Below are 23,625 nucleotides of genomic sequence, written 5' to 3' on the forward strand. Positions count from 1 at the left end.
CAGAAAACAGTTTGATATGGTTTATAATATAAAAACAGATACAAAAAGAGAGAAAGGCCATTCAGAAGGAGACAAAAGACAAATGTTCCAGGAATCTGAGATGAAAGAGTTACTGTAACTGAGAACTTAATCTAATTCTGAGCTTCAGGAAAGCAATATCCCAAGAGAAGAGAGTTGAAGATTTTTTTTTTAAAGATCTCCCTTTAAAGCTGCTATTGCTGTGTACGGAGTATTTCTCACAAATGTGACACTATTATCATATCAACATTACAGCAAAATAAATCACCTACTTTACACAGAAATAAGATTCCATTTAAGGCAAGATGTCACTGATTACGGGCTTCATATTGTATTTTCAAGAATGAGAATTAGCAAATTAACATGCTTGACTTTGATCAAACTCCTTTACTGGCCATGAATCAGTGAAAATTCACTTAGATTTCTACAACAGGAACCTATGCTCAGCTTTGTTCACATGCTGTTATCTGAAAATAAAGCCCTAATTTTTTTTTTTTTTTTTGAGATTAAGTGTTGCTCTATTGCCCAGGCTGGAGTGCAGTGGCGTAATCTCAGCTCACTGCAACTTCTGCCTCCTGGGTTCAAGTGATTCTCATGCCTCAGCCTCTCAAGTAGCTGGGATTACAGGTGCCCACCATCACCCCTGGCTAATTTTTGTATTTTTAGTAGAAACGGGGTTTCACCATGTTGGCCAGGCTGGTCTTGAACTCCCGACCTCAGGTGATCCGCCTGCTTCGGCCTCCCAAAGTGCTGGGATTACAGGCGTGAGCCACCGTGCCCGGCCTAGAGCCCTAAGTTAACAAAGTGTTAAGTGCAAACAAAAGTTCATGTGTTTTCTAAATTCTCTTTTCTTCTTAAACATGTATAGCAGCAGAAAGGACCTTTAAGTATTAATTAAAGTTGTAGTTAGGTTAAACAAGTATTGGACAGAATTAATTAAATCTAAACGAATAAAATAATCAAAAGGAAAGAACTTGTCATCAGAGAAATTTTAAACATAATTCTAAATTATTTTAAATGCTCTGTAACAATCCACTTGCTGAAAAGAAAACCTTTTAAAGGATTTCTCATGATATACATATATAGCACATATTTCAGCTCACAATACTATGTTACTAACAGTTCCTTGTTTTTGTGACTTAACATTTGGAGACAAAAAAAATTAGAAAAAAGATCCTTCCTCTTCTGAATTATCAGGTCAAATTGCAGGTTTAAGTAACATATATAATAGATGGTTTCTGTTAGGTCAAATCGTATGACATTGTCAATATGCATATTTTTGATACACAATACTAGCAATTTCATTTACTTTCATTTTTTGTAGAAAAGAAGTCTCACTATGTAGCCCAGGATGGTCTCGAACTCCTGACCTCAAGTGATCCTCCTGCCTCATTCTCCCAAGTTGCTAGGAATACAGTTGAGCCACTGTGCCCAGACAAAGCCAGCAGTTCAACCTAATATGAACATCTGCTGAGGCTGGGTGTGGTGGCTCATACCTGTAATCCCAGCATTTTGGGAGGCAAAGGTGGGAGGACTGCTTGATGCCAGAAGTTTGACACCAGCCTGGGAAACATAGTGAGACCATGTCTCTACAAAAAAATTTAAAAAATAAATAAATATAAAAGAAAATTAGTATTTATAAGAGAAGACTAGTACTTCTCCCTGTTGAAAATAACTTCAAACTGCAATTTCTTTATAGGAAACTTGTACTTACAAAACTTACAGAAGTTCTTGCTAACTATTAGTAAGTATAATAATAAAAGAAGCATTTCAATTACAAGACATAAAAACAAACACCTTCTAAGGATAAGATGCTTAGGTGTTACTGTACCTTCGGATTTAAACAATGACTAAGTACTTCAAAATAAGGTGAGAAATTCTGTACTTACATGTTTAAAACAGGTAACCGGAGCTGCTATAAAGCTATTGCTATTGATGTAGTTACCCCAGCTGAAACCTTCCATGGAGACTGCTAAAATGAAACAAATTTAGATATATTACAATTCTCAAATCTTTTATTTATAAGAAGGTTATCATTGTTAAAATGTGTGAAAGGACATAAATTTATCCCATTTAAAGAACGTTTTCTTTATGTAAAGATCAAATAACTTCTCTAAATAGCATGAGCTTTGGCTTATATCATATTTGCAAACAAACAGGAGTTTCTTTATTTTTTGAGACTGAGTCTCCCTCTGACACCCAGGCTGGAGTGCAGTGGCACGATCTTGGTTCACTGGAACTTCTGCTTCCCAGGTTCAAGTGATTCTCCTGCCTCAGACTCCTGAGCATCTGGGACTACAGGTGCATGCCACCACACCCAGCTAATTTTTGTATTTTTAGTAGAGACGGGGTTTCACCATATTGGCCAGGCTGGTCTTGAACTCCTGACCTCGTGATCCACCTGCCTTGGCCCTGGGATTACAGGTGTCAGCCACCACACCTGGCCAGGAGTTTAACTGTTCTATACATGACACATGCTCCTGAGGAAGTGAGGTAAAGCTCTTCGGTTAAAGGGAGCAAAGAGAAGTTGAGAGAAGTGTACAGAATGACAAACACTGTTGTGGCTGCTTTTGTGCTTTTATTTCCATTCAGTTCTTGCCATGTACCTCAGTGAGATACCTACCCCATGTCACTTTTAATTACCTCACTTTCTATTCACTTCTCTTCACTCACTTAGTGCCCTTCTCACTATTCACTCTCTTATTGCTTCACTTTCTATTTACTTCTATTAAAAATCTTCTGGCCGGGCGCTGTGGCTCACACCTGTATTCCCAGCACTTTGGGAGGCTGAGGTGGGTGGATCATTTGAGGTCTGGAGTTCTAGACCAGCCTGGCCAACATGGTGAAACCCCATCTCTACTAAAAATACCAAAATAAGCCGAGTGTGGTGGTGTGCGCCTGTAGTCTCAGCTACTTGGGAGGCTGAGACATGAGAATTGTTTGAACCCAGAAGGCAGAGGTTACAGTGAGCTGAGATCACGCCACTGGACTCTAGCCTGAGTGACAGAGCAAGACTCTGTCTCCAAAAAAAAATCTATTGGAAATGGTCCTTTCTATTGGAAATGGTCCTTTCCTTAATCTCCTCTTATACTCTTCTTCCCTCAATCCCTTTGAAGCCTGCTGAATGTCCTATTTCTTTGCCTAATATCTTCACAATTCAGAGAATCAGCACATGAAAAGTAAATAATAAACCAAATAAAAACATTAAGCAGATTGCCAAAAGCACTTGAACTTATGTATGCAACTATACTCTTCTAGAGTAATTTATTGAAATCAAAATAACTATTAGGAAGCTAAGAGCCGTAATGTGCTAACAGGACATAGAAACAGCTTAGTTAAACAGAATTCAAAATTACAATGTCATTAATTAAAACTAAAGGAATCAATGTCAAATATTTCATCTCTGTCAGATTCACCAATATTACCTGCTTTTGTCTTTGCTTGATTTTGCAAGGTAGCTTGATATTGAGCATATGCGGCTAGCTTAGCAACTAAAGGTTGTTTCTGAAGAACTTTTGCTTTCTTTGTTGGAGGCTTACCCTAAAACAAGAAAAGTTAAGTAAATAGGATTCTTTTTCATCCCCTCACCACCACAATTTAACTGGACTGCATACTACACATTCTGCTTAAGTAAACATTGAGGGTTTAGAAAATTATTAAAGCAGAGGAAACATACAAGAATTTTAACATGAGAACTTTTTTCTGGAGTTCTGCTACAATGTAGTTAGCTAATATGGGTAGCAGAGCTGGCACAGACTACAACAGCAATACGCAAATTAATATGTTAATAAAAAATTATATCCCACAAGATGTTAAAATATAGGCTGTGGTGGATACTTGATTCTTTCTTATAGTAGATAGAACCAGTGGTTATTTACTCATGCAGGTTGCCAAGCATTGCTATTTATATGGTAAGAGAAGATAATTTAACGTTCAAAGAGCAAGTGACTGAGGTTTATACCTTTAGTGCTAACGCAAAAGATCAATGACAAAATGATCATGGGCCAAATTCACAGTGTGACAAACTGCCATCCATTTGGGTACAGACCACTGCTCAGGATCTTTAGGTACTGTCTATCTGAAATATAGAAATACATCTAAGTGATGTATTTCCTTAATTTGGAGGATTTAAATAACCCTTTCAGTGCTATGTAATGATCACAATAAATGAGAAGAAGACTGTGATCATCCAAGAAAAATACTGCAAAAATCAGTTAAGTTAATGCCTTTAAAAAGTGGTTTACATTACAATAGTAAGAACTTAGTCAAATGGTCAAGTCTCCAGTCATTCTGTAGGCACTGATGTACATTTAAAGCAAGACGATTTTCTTTCCATACCATGAGTGTTGTCAAAAAGGTTAGTTGGATTAACCAAATACATTTGGTCAAGGTATCAAATGGATTGTACTAAAAAGTACAAAGCGAGGACGATGAGAAAATAAAACCAGAGATTAAATTATTTCCCCCCAAATGTTGAAAGACTCTACCTTGATGTTAACACAAAAGGAAACAAGGGGAAACAGGAAAATGTCTTTAATTTCTGTATATACAAAAGTGTTTATACTTATTGGAAAAAGGATATTTTAATTAACTTCTGCAAATAAGTTTATTTGGATAGTATGCCTTATCCATTTAACACAGTCTTTCAATTTTATAGGCTGAACAAACTTTGGGGCTCACATGTTTCCTCCAGATGTGGTATAAAACGATAACTGAGTGGGCAGAGGTGGAGTGCAGTGAATCACAGTCAAATGACAGATAAATGGCGAAAGCCATAGAAATAATGGAAATAAGTAAGAAAGTTTCTGTACCGTTACCTGAAGTCTGGCCAAAATGCTTGCCTTCTTGGAGTTTGACGAGTAACTTCTTGAACATGAAACGCTACAGAAACGCTTTGTTTTAGAGTAAAAAGCATCTCGGACGCCAACCATCCCACACATCTCGCAGGTAGCTAATTAACAAAACAAAAACACTGGTGTTATGATGATATAATAAAATCAATCTTCATCTAACAGTTTAAATAATTTCTCCTGCCATCTGAAAGTTTTAATTAAAAAATTTGCCTTGAATATTTCTTCTATCTCCTATACAAATGATAAAGAAGCCTGCACAGAGAAGTCAGAGAGAACACTGGTATTGTGCCATGGTGATGGGCTCTAGAAGGTCTGATATTGGCTTGAGGTCTGAAAGGCTTTACAAAGGTCAACAGAAACAGGGCAGATACGCTGGATTCAACCAACATTTCCTTAGTGCTTACCGTGCCAGGCATTTTCATATACAACAAATTCCAGCTTTTGAAATGATTACACATGAAAGATGAAAAGTGCCACACAACTGAGGATTAATAACAAATTATAACACAGGCCTTGAAAATACTGCAAAGGTTGAAACTTAAAAAGAGGTAATACTTGGAAAAATGCTAAGAGCTGTACGAGGATTCCTTCAAGTTATGTTTAGGGTACAAAAAAAAGGAATGGGTTCAAAGTCTGAGGTAGAGGCCAGGTGCAGTGACTCATGCCGGTAATCCCCGAACTTTGGGAGGCAGAGGCAGGAGAACTGGCTCAAGGCCAGGAGTATGGGACCAGCCTGCGTAAGATAGCAAGATCCAGTCTCTTCAAAAAATAAAAATAAAAAAGAGCCAGGCATGGCAGCACACACCTGTAGTCTCAGCTATTCAGGAAGCTGAGGCGGGAGGATTGCTTAAGTCCAGGAGTTCAGGGTTACAGTGAGCTATGATTGCACCACTGCACTCTCACCTGGACAACAGAAGGAGATCCTGAATCAAAACAAAACAAAGCAAAACAAACAAACAAAAAAAAACCAAAACAAGTTTGACGTAGGTGCTCTATTATTAATCAGTGACAGTGGGAAACAGGAGAACTCTTGGCTACTATTGCATAATAGACAATAATTTGAAAGGTAAAATTAGAACAAGGTTCACAAGAATTGAAGTTTAAAAAAGATAAAAAGTAACATAGCAAATAACTGCTTTAGTGAGTTAAAGCCTCCACCCAAACAGGTAAACTAGAGAGGCCTGTCGTGTAACCGGTACGGTTTGCTCCGTGCTTCGATGGGTTCTGTATCTGTGGATTCAACCAAAAGCGGACTGAAAATATTTTGGGAAAATAAAATTGTGTCTGTACTGAACATATACAGACCGTTTTTTTCTTATTATTCTCTAAACAGTATAGTATTAATAATTATTTGCATGGCATTTACACTGTATTAACTATAAGTAATCTAGACATGATTTAAAGTATATGGAAGGATGTGCATAAGTTATATGTAAATACCACACCATTTTATATAAGGAACTTGAGCATTTGTGAATTTTGGTATCTGAGGGAAGTCTTGGAATCAATCCCCCATGGATACCAGGGGACAACTGTACTTACTTACAAATATAAGAGAAATCATAGAAAAAAGATAAAAGTGCCAGAAGATTGCAGGTGAACAAAGGGTATCTACTGGGAGAAAAAACTAAATGGTTTTCTGTTGCAAAAATTCTAGAACAGATTGTTAAAGAACGTTCTGAACACCTAGACAGAAAAGTTGTGATCCCAAGGAGACAGCGAATCTTTGCCAGAAATTATACAATGTCAAACTAGAATTCCCACAAGTAGGATGCAAGTTCCATCAGGACAGGAAACTTATTCTGTGTTGTTCATCTGCATATCTCCAGTATTTAAAACAGATGCTAGCACACACAAAGCTTCAATAAACGTTATTTCCTTTTATGATAGGATTACTAGGCTGGTATGTTATAATCAAACCATGGCAAGAATACACACTAACAGGAGCTAACACATTTGATAAAATCTCATGTAGCTTTGATAACAGGACTGAGAAATTTCAGCTGGAGCGGAAGACACACAGGTAGTTTTTTTGTTTGTTTTTTTTTTTTTTTTGAGACAGAGTCTCGATCTGTCACCCAGGCTGGAGTGCAGTGGCACTATCTCGGCTCACTGCAACCTCCGCCTCCCGGGTTCAAGCAATTCTCCTGCCTCAGCCTCCTGAGTAGCTGGGACTACAGGCACACACCACCATGCCTGGCTAATTTTTTGTTAGAGATGGGGTTTCACCATGTTGCCCAGGCTTGTCTCGAACTCCTGAGCTCAGGCAATCTGCCCGCCTCAGCCTCCCAAAGTACTAGGATTACAGGCGTGAGCCACCACGCCCAGTGACACCCAGGTAGGTTTTAACTGGAGGATGACCACACCCAGTGAATCCTGATAAATGAAGTTTTTTGACATGGTCTGCACGACTCTCTATCAGCCCCTGTGCTGTTCATAATTTTTTTTAATTTTATTTTTTTATTTTTCGCTCTGTAGCCAGGCTGGAGTGCAGTGGCATGATCTCAGCTCACTGCAACCTCCGCCCCCCGGGTACAAGCAATTCTTCTGCCTCAGCTTCCTGAATAGCTGGGACTACAGGCACATGCCACCACGCCCAGCTAATTTTTTTCAATTTTTTTTCGTAGAGACGGGGTTTCACCATGTTGGTCAGGATGGTCTCGATCTCTTGACCTCATGATCTGCCTGCCTCGGCCTCCCAAACTGCTGGGATTACAGGCATGAGCCACCACACCTGGCCATGCTATTCATCTTTTTAATCAAAAGACTAGAATAGGATCTACAGGGCAGAATTATCAAAACTGTAAATGATATAAAACTGGAAGATTAGATGACACAGCATTCAATATTAGATGACAGAATTAGCAATCAAAAATTTCTAAGACTGGGCAGGGTGCAGTGGCTCACACCTGTAATCCCAGCACTTTGGGAGGCTAAGGCAGGTGGATCGCTTGAGTTCAGGAGTTTGAAACCAGCCTGGGCAATATGGTGAAAATTGCCCATCTCTGAAAAAAATACAAAAATTAGCCAGGTGTGGTAGCATGTGCCTACAGTACCAGCTACTTGGGAGGGTGAGGTGAGAGGATCACCTGAGCTCGGGAGGCAGAGATTGCCGTAAGTCAAGACCTTGCTGCTGCCATTCCAGCCTGGGTAATAGAGCAAGACTGTCTCAAAAAAAAAAAAAAAAAAAAAAAAAGCCTGGGTGTGGTGGCTCACCCCAGTAATCCCAGCACTTTGAGAGGCCAAGGCAGGCAGATCGCTTAAGGTCAGGAGTTTGAGACCGGCCTGGCCAATATGGTGAAACCCTATCTTTACTAAAAATACGAAAATACGCCAGGCATGGTGGCGCAGGCCTGTAGTCCCAGCTACTTGGGAGGCTGAGGCAGGAGAATCGGTTGAACCCGGGAGGCGGAGGCTACAGTGAGCCGAGATTGCACCACTGCACTCCAGCTTGGGCAACAGAGTGAGATTGTCTCAACAACAACAACAACAACAACAACAACAACAATTTCTAAGACTGATAGTAAGAAAAAGGTTATATAGAGAGATCCAAAGTCCTACATCTTGGGTTTAAAAAGTTAACCGCACTAAGACTGGTTTAAACTGGGTTAGTTCATGTGGTAAAGGTCAAAGGACATCAGTTATTTACAAGTTCATCATCATTGTCAAGAAAGCTAAAGCAATTTTGGTGGCACAAATGGAAACAGTGCCTTGAAAAGGGGAGACAAAGGTTGAACTATCTTCTGGCCTCACACAGGATGACCATTTGTTTGGTTCCCACATTTCCAGGATGTGGGACTTTCAATGGTAAAACCAGGACAGTTCCAGGCAAATCAGGATGACTTGTTACCCCACTACCACATAATCTGAAGTGTCCCCAGAATACAGTGACCAGGATATCAAAGAATTAAATCACTGGGATACACCATGAGAGAAATGGTTGAAGCAACTATGGCTCCTTGGTATGTCTTAGAGATAAATCAGAACAAAGGGTTCTATTGTGGAGAAAAAAGACGTCATCAGAACAAGGATTAGAATTATTCTGTGTAGCTTTAAAAAGCAAAACTTTCCAGACTCCCAGAAGCAAAGTTAAAAAGGCAAAACTAAGACCAAAAGATAAAAGTTGGAGGAAGGAAATTTTGGTTCAATAAAGAGACTAAGTTCTAAGTAATTTGAGATACTAAGAAATAAAACTTCTTCCTTTTTCATTTCCTTTTTCTTTTTCAAGCCAGATTTTAGGAAGAAAGAAATTCCTTACTGAGTCAGAGAATACCCAAGCACCAGTTATGTTAAAACAGAAATCACAAGAAATTAATATAGAGGAGGGAGCCCAACCTTTAATGTCTCTTTCAACTTTTTAAGCCCATGATCCTATGCACTTCTACTTTCAGTTAGAGGCATTTCTTATGTAATTACTAAATTTATATCCACATGAAGTTTCTCACTGGCCTGTTTTTTATTTTGTTGTATTTGCTTTCCACCAGGAGGTAGGCAAAATAAAGAGTTAAACACCAACTCAGCGATCTTATCTTGAATTATAAACGTCAGCTCTTCAAACTGCCCCTTAATAATTCTAAGGAAGGGGGAATGACAGAAGAAACCAAATGAAAACACACCCTTAAACATAAAGCTGTAGAACAGGTGAAGGTTATAAATACTCACCCATGCCAGATTTACCATCTGGGTATGTGTAGACTTGCCCATTGTTTTTGATAATCGGGAGATTAGAAGGTAAAGGAGCGACTTCTTCCTCACTCTCTTCGGAGCTGGAGCTGCTGCTTGTGTCCTCACTGCAGCTATCATAACCGTCAAACATCCCGAAAGAATCTCTTCTTTTCCTTTCAGATCGTGAAGAATGTTCAGTCTTTGAAGTAGAGAAACCAGTGACACATGACACAACACTCATACACACCCCCTAAAAGACCCAAGCACAAATTCTGGTAAATGAGATTTGATAAATGAAAACACAGCCCTAAGAAATAACCATTTTCTTTTTTTTTTTTTTCTTTTTTTTTTAAAATGCTTTGACACAGAGTCTCGCTCTGTCACCCAGGCTGGAGTGCAGTGGCACAATCTTGGGTCACTGCAACCTCCACCTCCCACAGTCAGATGATCCTCCCACCTTGGCCTCCTGAGTAGCTGGGACTACAGGCAAGTGCCACCATCCCATAAACGATTTTGTGTTTTTTTGTAGAGATGGGGTTTTGCAAGGTTGCCCAGGCTGGTCTTTAATTCCTCCTCTCAAGCAATCTGCCCATCCAAGCCTCCCAGAGTGCTCGGATTATGGATGTGAGCCACCTCCCCACCTCAAGGGATGTCCTGCCTCTGCATCCCAAAGCACTGGGATGATAGGTGTGAGCCAGTGTGCCTCGCCCAGATTTCTTTTTTCTTTTTAATTACGGGATGGGCATGGTGGCTCATGCCTATAATCCTAAGACTTTTTTTTTTTTTTTTTGAGACTGGGTCTCACTCTGTTGCCCAGGCTGGAGTGCAGTGGCACAATTTCGGCTCACTGCAACTTCTGCCTCCTGGGTTCAAGTGATTCTCCTGCCTCAGCCTCCTGAGTAGCTGTGATTACAGGCGCACGCCACCACACCCAGCTAATTTTTGTATTTTTAGTAGAGACAGGGTTTTGCCATGTTGGCCAGGCTGTTCTCAAACTCCTGAACTCAGGTGATCCGCCCACCTCAGCCTCCCAAAGTGTTGGGATTACAGGCGTGAGCCACTGCACCCAGCCTCATCCTAGCACTTTGGGAGGCCGAGATGGGAGGATAGCTTGAGCCCAGGAATTTGAGACCAGCCTAGGCAACATGGTGAGACTCCCTCTCTACCAAAAAAAACAAAACAAAAAAAACCATATAAAAATAATTGTGGGCCAGGCATGGTGGCTCACTCCTATAAGCCCAGCACTTTGGGGGGCCGAAGTGATGAGAGGAGTTTGAGGAGTTGAGGAGTTTGAGACCAGCCTGGGCAACATGACAAAACCCTGACTCTACAAAAAAATACAAAAATTAGCTGGGTGTGGTGGCACGCATCTGTAGTCCCAGCTATGTGGGAGGATCACTAGAGCCTGAGAGGTGGAGGCTGCAGTGAGTTGACATCATGCCACTGCACTCCAGCCTGCATGACAGAGAGAGACCATGTCTCAAAAATAAAATAAAATAAAAATTGTGGTGAAATATACATAACAAACACGATTTTTAAATTTGCCTTTCATCTCTAAAACTAAACTTCTAGACCAATTTGGAGTATCCAGAAAATATGGATGCTTTTCTTCTTTCTTTTTTTGATGACAGCGTCTCGCTCTGTCACCCAGGCTGGAGTGCAGTGGTATGATCTCAGCTCACTGCAATCTCCATCTCCCAGGCTCATGTGATTCTTGTGCCTCAGCCACCCGAGTAGCTGGGACTACAGGTGTGTGCCAACATGCCCAGCTAATTTTTGTACTTTTAGTAGAGATGGGGTTTTGCTATGTAGACGAGGATGGTCTTGAACTCCTGGCCTCAAGTGATCGCCTGTCTCGGCTTCCCAAAGTGCTGGGATTACAGGCATGAGGCACTGCACCCAGCCAACATACAGACGTTTTTAAAAATTGCTTTGGGCTGGGCGCAGTGACTCACGCCTGTAATCCCAGTACTTCGGGAGGCCGAGGTAGGCGGATTATGAGGTCAGGAGATCGAGACCATCCCCTGGCTAACATGGTGAAACCCCGTCTCTACTAAAAATATAAAAAAATTAGTTGGGTTTGGTGGCAGGTGCCTGTAGTCCCAGCTACTGGGGAGGCTGAGGCACGAGAATGGCATGAACCTGGGAGGCGGAGCTTGCAGTGAGCCGAGATTGAGCCACTGCATTCCAGCCTAGGTGACAGAGTGAGACTCAGTCTCAAAAAAAAAAAAAATTGCTTTGCTGGCTGGGCATGATGGCTCACATCTGTAATCCTAATACTTTCAGAAGTCAAGGCTGGTGTATTGCTTGAGCCCAGGAGTTCAAGCCTAGCCTGGGCAATATGGCAAAACTCCATCTCTACAAAAAATACAAAAATTAGCCAAGTATGGTGGCTTGCGCCTGTGGTCCCAGCTACTTGGGAGGCTGAAGTAGGAGGATAGCTTGACCTCAGGAGGTCGAGGCTGCAGTGAGCCATGATCGTGCCCCTGCACTTCAGCCTGGGCGACTGAGTGAGACCCTGTCTCAAACCCAAAACCAAGAACCACTTTGCTTGATACTTTATCATGTTGGAAAAGAAAAAGAAAAAAATCACTAAGAGCTCTGAAGGGTCTAACAGGAAATTTTGCCTTTCAGCTGGGCACAGTGGCTCACGCCTGTAACCCCAGTACTTTGGGAGGCTGAGGCGGGGAGATCGCCTGAGGTCAGGAGTTTGAGATCAGCCTAGTCCACAGATCGCCTGAGGTCAGGAGTTTGAGATTAGCCTAGTCCACATGGGGAAATCCCGTCTCTACTAAAAATATACAAAAATTAGCTGGGCGTGGTGGTGCACGCCTGTAGTCCCAGCTACTTGGGAGGCTGAGGCACGAGAATCGCTTGAACCCAGGAGGCAGAGGTTGCAGTCAGCCAAGATTGTGCCACTGCACTCCAGCCTGGGCGACAAAGCAAGATTCCATCTCAAAAAAAAAAAAAAAAAAAAAAAAAAGAAAATTTTTACCTTTTACAATTTTAAGATGGCAAATATTTCAAAAATTGTAGGAGATAATATTTCCACATATATATTTATTCAGTTTTTAAAAAAACATAAACAATGGTTTAAAACCCAACCCAATTTTCTCAAGCTAAACAGTATTTCCTTAGAAAACCAAATACCACATGTTCTCACTTATAAGTGGGAGCTAAATGATGAGAACACATGGACACATAGAGGGAACAGCAGACACTGGGGCCTATTGGAGGGTGGAGGGTGGGAGGAGGGAGAGGACCAGGAAAAATAACGAATGAGTACTAGGCTACTAGGCTTAGTATCTGGGCGATGAAATAATCTGTTCGACAAACCCCCATGACACACATTTACCCACATAGCAAACCTGCACATGTACCCATGAACTTAAAATAAAAGTATTAAAAAAAATTTCCTTTACAAAGAAAAATACAAAGAAGTTATATCATCTTTAGTGAATGCTAGTCTTATGTCTCCTCCAAGATGTCACCTCATTCAAACCACAAAAAAAAAAAAAACCCAAGAAAAAACTAATATTGCTACTCTAACCACTTCCAAAATAAATTCCAAAACTACAGGCTTTGTGAGAAGTGAAAAGAAAACAGGAGACAATAAAAAGGACAAAAAAAAATGGGAGGCCGGGCGCGGTGAGTCACGCCTGTAATCCCAGTGCTTTGGGAGGCTGAGGTCAGGAGTTTGAGACCAGCCTGGCCAATATGGCGAAACCCCACCTCTACTAAAAATACAAAAAAAAATTAGCCGGGAGTAGTGGTAGGCGCCCATAATCCCAGCTACTCGGGAGGCTGAGACGGGGAGAATTGCTTGAACCTGGGAGGCAGAGGTTGCAGTGAGCTGAGATGGCGCCACTGCACTCCAGCCTAGGTGACAGAGTAAGAGTCCTTGGGGCGGGGCGGCGGCGGGGGAAGGGAAAGGTATCTCAAATGCAAAATAAAAACAGGCAACGGGCCACTGGCTGAGGCCCAGCTCATGTTCCTAAACCTAACAAACAACAACAGAAAAAAAAAAAAAAAAAAAAAAAAAAACAAGAAAAAGAAAAAACAAACAGGCCAGGTGCAGTGTCTCATGCCTGTAATCCCAGCACTCTGGGAGGCCGAGGCTGGAGGACTGCCTGAGCCCAGGAGTTCAAGACCAGTCTGGACAACATAGGGAGACCCTATCTCTACTAAACAAACAAACACGAAAACAAAACAAAACCATTATAAAACATTAAGTGAGTTATAACCAGAGAGATGAAAACTATCAACTCAAGCATCTTTGAGATTTGGCACCTATCCTTTTTCTTTTGCTATATAGATACAGTTTTTTCTTTATCCTCTCACACTACACTTTAAGCTAAGATTTTTTTTCCTGGCTAGTCTACCTTCTTTTTGGTATTAAATGACCACAAAACAAAGCTAGTATTACATGACCAGTAACAAGGCTGAAATCTGTTGTCCAAAATTTGACAAGATAAAACCATCCACATGTCATTGTCAGGTATTAAACATTTGCACTGAGACAGGAAACTAATTTTCAGTTGTATCAGGTGCAGCTATGAAAGCTACAAAAACTGATTTCTTAGTCCACACAATGGAAATATTACATTACCAAAGAAGTCCCCTTGGGAGGTTATATACATGTTCTAATAATGTTGCCACAGCCCAGGCATTTTTAGTACACTTCTTTTTTTGTTTGTTTTTTTTTTGAGACGGAGTCTTGCTCTGTCACCCAGGCTGTAGTGCAGTGGCGCGATCTTGGCTCACTGCAAGCTCCGCCTCCTGGGTTCATGCCATTCTCCTGCCTCAGCCTCCCAAGCAGATGGGATTACAGGCGCCCACCACCGTGCCCAGCTAATTTTTTGTATTTTTAGTAGAGACGGGGTTTTACTGCGTTAACCAGGATGGTCTCGATCTCCTGACCTCATGATCCACCTGTCTCGGCCTCCCAAAATGCTGGGATTACAGGCATGAGCCACCGCGCCCAGCCAGTGTACTTCTTTTAGTACTGCCTTTTAGATACAATTTTAAAAAGAAAAACCTATCATTTGTGGTCACTTCAGAATTATTCCTCCTGTTCCCTGCATCAGTCTTCCCTAGCTTGGTCATCTACCTGACTCAGCAGACTTGCTTCTGAATAACTTTTAGGTATTTCCATACATCAAAGGTATCTTCAAAGAATCAAGATTTGCTACAATCAGGAGATCTAAAAGATGAAGTGAGACCTTGAAGGCAATACAAAAGAAAAGTTCTAACAGCACTTTGAACTGACAATGTGGAAGGGAATGGGACAACCACATTTAGACACAGTGTGGTGTTATGAACACAGAATTCTGACAAATATGGGTTAAGACTCAACTTTGATACTTGTTAGCTGTGAACTTGTGCAAGTTATGGGTTTCTTCTCTTACTCATTCGACATCTATTTATCAAGTATTTGTGAGTCTCATAGTAACCAAGGCTAAAGACAGAAGAGCATACAAAGCAGACAAGACCCATGGTTTTCAGGAAGACTGTAAGCTACTGGTAGGAAGAAACCAAGCAAGGCTGTGTGAGGGTAGAGTCACTCAAGCAGGAGCGATTAGCTGAGATTCAGCAGTGAGGAACAATCTCAGTGCGGTAAGACCATGAGGACAAAAAGGCAGCCACTTAAACATCTGATGCTGACATATTCTAGGCAAAGGAAGTGCAAGACAAGGGCTTTCGGGCTAGAATAAACTTAGCACACTTGGAGGCCAGTGTGGCTGGCACCCAGTGTGAAAGGTATGGGAGATGAGGTCAGAGGATGTAGGGAACAGATTATGAGGGCCCTTGTAGGCCAGGATAAGGAATTGATTTTTTTCCTGGAGGCAATGGGAAGACATTATGAACTGTTTATCACAGTGCCTGCTCTACACATTTAATAAACACTGGCTAGATTCTACGTTCTAATAGGGTCATACAGCTCACCTCCATTTGGAGGCGACCTTTTATACTCATAGTTTTCTTGTTTTTTGAGACAGAGTCTTGCTCTGTTGCCCAGGTTGGAGTGCAGTGGCACGATCTCAGCTCACTGCAACCTCCGCCTCCTGAGTTCAAGCGATTCTTTTGCCTCAGCCTCTCAAGTAGCTGGGACTACAGGCGCCTGCCACCACGCCAGGCTAACTTTTCTATTTTTAGTAGAGATGGGGTTTCGCCATGTTGGTCAGGCTGGTCTCAAACTCCTGACTTTGTGATCCGCTCGCCTTGACCTCCCAAAGTGCTAGGATTACAGGTGTGAGCCACTGGCCTGGCCAGACCTTTTATATCCATGGTTTTCATATAGGCTTGTCTACTAATAATATATAGCCAACTTGGTTAGCAGCTAATATAAGATTATTGACCCTTAAATGTCAACCCAGAATATCTTATTCTGACTCTATTTTCAGGGAATATAGCCTTAAAATTTCAGGAGGTCAATGATTACAGATATTTTGTTTTCAATAATTACAGGCTATATAGTATTTTTTAAAAAAGTACCATGGTCAAAGATGTTTGGGAAATTTTCCTCACGTCAAGGTCTTCTGGAGACTTTAATATGCTTATGAACATTATAGTGATTAAAGAGGAATATACAGTATGCAGTCTTTTCTAGAGCATCTTTTAGGACTGTTTTAGAGAAATGTTCTCTGATCTTTTCCATGGTCCTAGCACACACAGAAAATGATCATCTGCACAACACAAGGGGAATAAACCCCTGGATGCATCCAGCCTAAGGCCTCTGACTGTCCTAAGTATTGCAGGAATGAATACCTGGACATACTCCTAATCTAAGGAACACTGGTTAGTAAGCTTTATTCTACTTAGGCAATGTGGTTTTCTAAAATGGTTTTTTTTTTTGTACTTTTTCCCCCTTGCAAACACTACAGTGACTTATCTTTTTTTTTATATACATTAGGATAGAATACCAGTGAACTAAATATTAATATATAAACTATAATTGATTTACCCTATGTAAAACTTACCTTTTATTTACTATGAGGGCGCTTAACTAGAAACTCCTACATTAGACCAAAACCCCTGAAAGGGCCTGTAACTTCACTAAAAGGATGAGTGAGAAAGAAGCTGATTACACGCAAAAGACCTGCAAGGGAGCATTTCAGGTCCATGCTCTCGGTGAAGAAGCTTCTCTGGGATTTTGTAATCACAGGCCTGACCTCAGGAGTTAAGTCTGAGGTTGAAATTTTCTCTTCCCTCTATGGTCAGGGAACTCCCAGGCCAAGAAATTAAAGTGGTTCCAAGCTACCAGTGCCCTCTGATACCGAGCAGAAGCAAACCTAAATTAGATCAGGAAATAAGTCACCTACCATTCAGGCCTTTCAGCATTCCCACCAATTTTATCAAGTATAAGCACACGATCAAATAGCAAACACATAATAAGTAATCCACCATGAGCAAGCATCAGCACAACTGATTAAGAATCCCCAATACTTTGGGCATTGGAATTGACAGAGACAGAACATAAAATAAGCATTATGCGTTGTTTAATAAGAAAAATATTATTGAAAAATAAGCAATATAAAACAAACGCCAACTTATTAGACATGGCTAAAGAAAATTAAAAAATGGAAGATACATGATAAACACTCAAAATGCAGCAAAGAAAAATAGAAAACTGGAAAACAAGCTGTCAAAATAAGAGAACCGAATGTAAAGATCCAATAAAAGTCTAATAAGAATTCTTAAAGGAGCAAAAATGGAGAATGGAGAAAGGCAATGTTGAATTAGATACTGGCTAAGAATTCTGCAGAAATGAGAACATGAATTAGGCCAGGCACAGTGGCTCATGTCTATAATCCCGGAAATGTGGGAGACCAAGGCAGGAGGACAGCTTGAGGCCAGGAGTTCGAGACCAGCCTGAGCAACAAAGCGTAACACTGCCTCTACAAAAAAATAAAAATAAAAAAAATTAGGCGGCTGTGGTGGTATGTGCTTGTGGTCCCAGCTACTCAAGAGGCTGAGAAGAGAGGATCACTTGAGCACAGGAGATTCAGTCTGCAGTGAGGCGCAATCACAATTGCGCCACTGCACTCCAGCCTAGGCGACAGAGCGAGACCTTCCCTCACCAAAAAAGAGTGAAGGAGAGAGAGAGAGAGAACCTGAATTCACAGATAAAACTATAATGTAAATTAAGCACAACAAAAAGGTATCCACATCTAAACAGATCATAGTAAAACTGCAGCACATCAAAGGAAAGATATTAAAAAGGAACCAATCACCACAGTGAAGCTCAGCAGTCAACAAGCTCTACTCAGGTAGACAGTCTAATCAGGTGCTTAGCACCTAACCATTAAGGCCTTTAAGTATATGAAAGGACAAAACAAATCTCCAGGAAAGATGCATCTATAGGAAACAGAAGAAAAGCAAACAGCATAAGAAAACTCCAAAAAAAATAACGAATTCTTCAGAGATGTAAGAATAGGATACTATCAGAGAACAAGACAGACTTTGGAATTTAAAAACAAAAATGGCAAAACAAATTCAATAAACGGATGATAAAGTCAAGGAAATCTTTCAAAAAGCAAGTGTGTGTGTATACATGAGACAAAAAGCTAGGCAACAAGAAAGAAAAAAATGAGTTCAATCTAGAAGATCCAAAATCCAATTAAGAGATATTCAAGAAAGAGAAAACAGACGGGAACAAAGTTACATGAAAGAAAATAAACAAAACAAAACAAATTTTCAAGACCAAAATGGGGCATCCACATTTAAAGAGACCATATAAGCCCAGCTTAATGACTTAAAAAAAAATTTATACCAACACGCATCATTATAAAAATTCAGAACTCTGCCAATACTGGTATTAAAAGCTTCGGCACTATGCTACACAAAAAGAGAAGGGAATCAAAATATCAGTGGACTTCTCAACAGCAAGACTGATAAATGCCTTGCCTTCAGATTTCTAAAGAAAAAAATTCTTACCAGAAAATCTATACTCAAAGCTCCAAGTGAAAATAAATGAAATTAAAAATAGAAAAAAGGAAAAAAAATGAAAACAAAATTGGTTTTTTGAGATCAATAAAACTGATAAACCTCAAATCAAGAGATAGAAAAAAAAAAAAAGAAGACACAAATATCCCAATATCATAAATGAAAGAAGTAACAAGGCCAGGTGTGGTGGCTCACGCCTGTAATTCCAGCACTCTGGGAGGCCGAGGTGGGTGGATCACCTGAGGTCAGGAGTTCAAGATCAACCTGGCCAATGTGGCAAAACCCCATCTCTACTAAAAATACAAATATTAGCTGGGTGTAGTGGCGTGCACCTGTAATCCCTGCGACTCAGGAGGCTGAGAAAGGAAAACCGCTTGAACCCGGGAGACAGAGGTTGCAGTGAGCTGGGATTGCACCATTGCACTCCAGCCTGGGCCACAGAGGAGAGACTTTGTCCCCCCTCCAAAAAAAAAAAAAAGTAACATTGCTGCAGATTCTACAGATATTAAAATATCAAAAAGACTATATTATCAACAACCTTATGACACTAAATTTGACAACTTGGATGAAATAGACAAATTCCTTCAGAGACATAGAACCAAATGTCACTCACAAAGAAACATACCTGAATAATCCTGTATCTATTGAAAAAACTAAATTTGTTAAAGATCTTCCCACAAATCAAACTCTAGGCTCAAATGGCTTTACTGGTGAATTCTACTTAGGAAATACTACAGACTTTACACCAACTTTTCTTTTTGTTTTTTGAGATGAAGTTTCGCTCTTGTTGCCCAGGCTGGAGTGCAATGGTGCAATCTTGGCTCACCGCAACCTCCGCCTCCCAGGTTCAAGGAATTCTCCTGCCTCAGCCTCCCGAGTAGCTGGGATTAGAGGCATACACCACCACGCCTGGCTAATTTTTTTTTGTATTTTCAGTAGAGATGGGGTTTCTCCACGTTGGTTAGGTTGGTCTCGAACTCCCGACCTCAGGTGATCCACCCACCTCAGCCTCCCAAAGTGCTGGAATTACAGGTGTGACCCATCATGCCCAGCTAGATGAAAATATTGTTAACAAAATTTTAGCAAATTGAACCTAACAATATATAAAAAGAACATAGCATGACCAAGTATGTTCCTTCCAGGAATGTAAAACTAATTCAACATTTGAAAATCAATAAATTTACCGCATTAACAGACCAAAGAGGAGCCATATAATCACCTTGAAATATGCAGAAAATGCACTTGACAAAAATCTAACATTGATTACTGAAAAATATTCTTAGCAAACTAGGAATAAATTTCCTCACCCGATAAAGAGCATTTAGGAAAATCCTAACGCTAGCATCATACTTAATGGTGAAAGGCTGCCTATGTTCCCCCATAAGGCTGGACACAGGGTGAGTGTGTCTGCTTTGGTCACTTTTGTTCAACACTGTACTAGAGGTTCTAACAAGTGCAATAAGGCACAAAACACAAAGGAATCCATATTCGAAAAGGAGTAAATGCATCTTTATTCCCAGGCAAAATAATTATCTATGTAGAAAATCTGATGGTATCTATGAAAAGCTATTGGGACTAATAAGTGAATTCAGCAAAACTGGAAGACACAGTATTAATATACAAAAATTCGTTGTGTTTCTATATACTAGCAACAAACAACTAGAAACGGAAACTTTAAAACACTATTTACAATACAGTCAAAATTATGAAACAATTGGGGACAAATCTGGTAAAAGATGTGTAAGACTGGTATCTTGAAAATAACAAAATGTTGCTTAAAGAATTTTAAAAAGATCCAAATAAATGGAAAGACGTACTATGTTCATGGATCAGAAAAATTAACATTACTAAAATGTCAGCCCTTCCCAAACTGATTTATGATTTAAACACAATCCAATGAGAATCACAGCAGATTTTTGGGTAAAAATCAAAAGCTGGTTCTAAAATTCATATGAACTGCAAAGGCTCTAGAATAGCCAAAGCAAATTTCAAAAGAACGAAGTTAAGACTAAAGCTTCCTGACTCCAAGATATATTATAAAGCTACAGTATGAAGACAGTAGGGTTTTAGCATGAATATAGACAAAAAGATAAATGAAATAGAATAAGAGTCCATAAACAGACCTCTATTTATCTATCGGTCTCTCTCTATATGTATATTTATGGGTATATATGGGTTTATATATAAATATCTATAGAATGTATATATATATCTATAGATTTACATACCTGTAGATATGCCAATATCTATATAGATATCTACAGTCTATATATATATCTATAGATTCACATATCTCTACCTATAGATATCTATATCCCCAGTGTTTTTTTCACACTATGTAATGACATTATGTTTTTGTTTTTATTTTTTGAGACAGGGTCTCACCCTGTTGCCCAGGCTGGAGTGCAGTGGCATGATCTCAGCTCACTGCAACCTTCACCTCCTGGGTTCAAGCGATTCTCCTGCCTCAGCCTCCTGAGTAGCTAGGATTACAGACGTGTGCCACTATGCCTATCTAATTTTTTATTTTTAGTAGAGACAGGGTTTCACCATGTTGGCCAGGCTGGTCTCAAACACCCGGCCTCAAGTGATCTGCCCGCCTCAGCTTCCCAAAGTGCTGGGATTACGGGCATGAGCCACTGCATCTGGCCTATGTTTTTTATGCCACTTTGTGCATTGCTCATCAAGGTTAGTCTTGTTCATCTTCCAGCCCTCCAAGCATGTGGCACAGTTCAATGGTGTGGCACAAGGCCCGAGGCAGGGAGGCCTCTGCTACCCTCGCAGGCCCTGGCTGAACCTCCATCACCTCTCTCTGTTTGCTTATATATCTATAGATACATATGGTCAATTAATTTTTGACAAAGCTGAAAAGGCAATTTAGTGGAGAAAAAAAATAGTCTTTGAACAAATGGTGCTGGAAGAATTAAGACATTCATATGCCAAAATACCACTTTGATCCATACCTCACGTCATATATAAAAATCAACTGAAAGTAGTTCATAGGCCTAAATGTAAGTTAATGTAAGAGTTCTTTCTTTTTTTTTTTTTTGAGACGGAGTCTTGCTCTGTTACCCAGGCTGGAGTGCAGTGGCGCGATCTTGGCTCACTGCAAGCTCCGCCTCCCGGGTTCATGCCATTCTCCTGCCTCAGCCTCTCCGAGTAGCTGGGACTACATGTAGGCGCCCGCCACCACGCCTGGCTAATTTTTTTTGTATTTTTAGTAGAGACGGGGTTTCACTGTGGTCTTGATCTCCTGACCTCGTGATCCGCCCGCCTCGGCCTCCCAAAGTGCTGGGATTACAAGCGTGAGCCACTGTGCCCGGCCAATGTAAGAGTTCTATAAAACTTGTGGGAAAAATATTAACAACCTTGTGTTATGCAAAATGTTTTTAGCTATGACAAAAAAATATAACCCATAAAGGAAAAAAAATTTGGCCAGGCACAGTGGCTCACGCCTATAATCCCAGCACTTGGGAGGCTGAGGTGGGCAGATCACCTGAGGTCAGTAGTTCAAGACCAGTCTGGCCAACATAATAAAACCCTGTCTCTACAAAAATACAGAAATTAGCTGGGCATGACGGCAGGTGCCTGTAATCTCAGCTACTTGGGAGGCTGAGGTGGAAGAATCGCTTGACCCTAGGAGGCGGAGGTTGCAGTGAGCCAAGATCGTGCCATTGCACTCCAACCTGGGTGATGGTGTGAGACTCCGTCTCCAAAAAAAAAAAAAAAAAAGAAAAAAGAAAAAATTTCATAAACTACATTTTGTCAAAATGAAGCATTTCTGCTCTTTGAAAGATAATGTTTAAGAGAATAAGACAAGCACGGACTGGGAAAAATATTTGCAAATCACAGATCTGATAAGGGATTTGTATCTAGAAACATAAAAGAAGTATCAAAATTCAATGACTGAAATAACCCAATTCATAAAAAGGGGCAAAAGATCTAAACAGAAATTCAAAGATATACAGATGGCAAGTAACAACATGAAAAGATGCTCAACATCAGCAGTCATTGAGAAAACGCAAATTAAAACCACGAGATACTGTTACACACCTCTTAGAATGACTAAAATTTATAAAAGTCCTCTACAGTCAGTGTGGCAAATGGAACTCTCACACATTGTGGATGGGTATGTAAAATGGTACAAGCATGTTGGAAAGCAGGCGGTTTCTTAAAAAGTTAAACAACCACTTACCATCCATTCCACTCACAGATATATATCTGCGAGAAATGAAGGCATATACCCATACAAAGACATAAACACCAATGGTCATCATAGCCCCAAACTGGAAACAGTTTAAATGCCCATCAATAAGGGATTACACAAATTGTGGTACATCCATACAATGATTTCATTTTGCTTCTTGGTAATAAAAAGGAACGAATTATTGATATACACAGTGTGGATAAACCTAAGCCAGACCCAAAAACGTCTTACTGTATGACTCTTTTTACAAATGCAAACTAGCCGTACAGTGACAGAAGGCAGATCATAATTACCTGGGGATGGGGTGGGGGCCAGGAGTGGAAAAGGGGAGTTATAAAGAAGCATGAGGAAACTTTTGGAGATGAGGAATATGCTATCTAGATTGTGGAACGTTTCATGAGTGTACACCTATGTTTCTGTGCAGTTTAATTTTGTCAATTTTTACTTCAATAAGTCTGTTAAAAAAATCTATAGCCAGCCAAATTATCAATCAAGTCTAATGGTAGAAAATGTATTTTCAGATATGCCCCTGAAGCCCCTTCAAAAAACTTAGCTCTCATGTTCACTTTTTCTCAGGAGATGATTAGAAGATATGCTTCATTATAACATCAAAGTAACCAAGAAAGAGGAAGACGGCTGATTTAGGAACTACATGATTCAATACAGCACAGAGGTAACGAGAGTTTCTAAAGCAATGATAAAGGGATGTCTCAGCGTTACAGCTGTATAGCGGGTTTAGAGAGCAACCAGATTGTATTAGAAAAAGACGGATGATGGCTCTGGAAGGATTCTAGGAAAAAAATGAATCTTTGTGGGGCCGGGCGCGGTGGCTCAAGCCTGTAATCCCGGCACTTTGGGAGGCCGAGGCGGGCGGATCACGAGGTCAGGAGATCAAGACCATCCTGGCTAACATGGTGAAACCCCGTCTCTACTAAA

The 23,625-nt window shown here is 40.4% G+C and overlaps 1 protein-coding gene across 12 annotated transcripts in view; it reads right to left on the reverse strand.

The window, feature by feature from the left end:
• LOC116463552 (MBT domain-containing protein 1) overlaps positions 1-23,625 on the reverse strand; it is an 85,525-nt gene that overhangs the window by 39,231 nt on the left and 22,669 nt on the right. For 6 of the 12 annotated variants that reach the window (XR_004246713.2, XM_032146702.2, XM_058434704.1 and 3 more), the window contains 4 exons: positions 9,534-9,709; positions 4,830-4,969; positions 3,444-3,558; positions 1,908-1,990 (listed from right to left, as the gene is read on the reverse strand). Coding sequence is in view for 11 of the 12 variants with exons in the window: in XM_032146702.2 (XP_032002593.1) it covers positions 1,908-1,990; positions 3,444-3,558; positions 4,830-4,969; positions 9,534-9,709 (514 nt within the window). In the remaining variant the exon portion in view is untranslated. Of the gene's footprint in view, positions 1-1,907; positions 1,991-3,443; positions 3,559-4,829; positions 4,970-9,533; positions 9,736-23,625 lie in introns of all 12 variants that reach the window. The other 6 variants (XM_032146704.2, XM_058434705.1, XM_058434706.1 and 3 more) reach the window with 3 other exon arrangements.

This window comes from Hylobates moloch, unplaced genomic scaffold (assembly GCF_009828535.3).
Source record: "Hylobates moloch isolate HMO894 unplaced genomic scaffold, HMol_V3 SCAFFOLD_41, whole genome shotgun sequence".
Lineage (NCBI taxonomy): Eukaryota > Metazoa > Chordata > Mammalia > Primates > Hylobatidae > Hylobates > Hylobates moloch.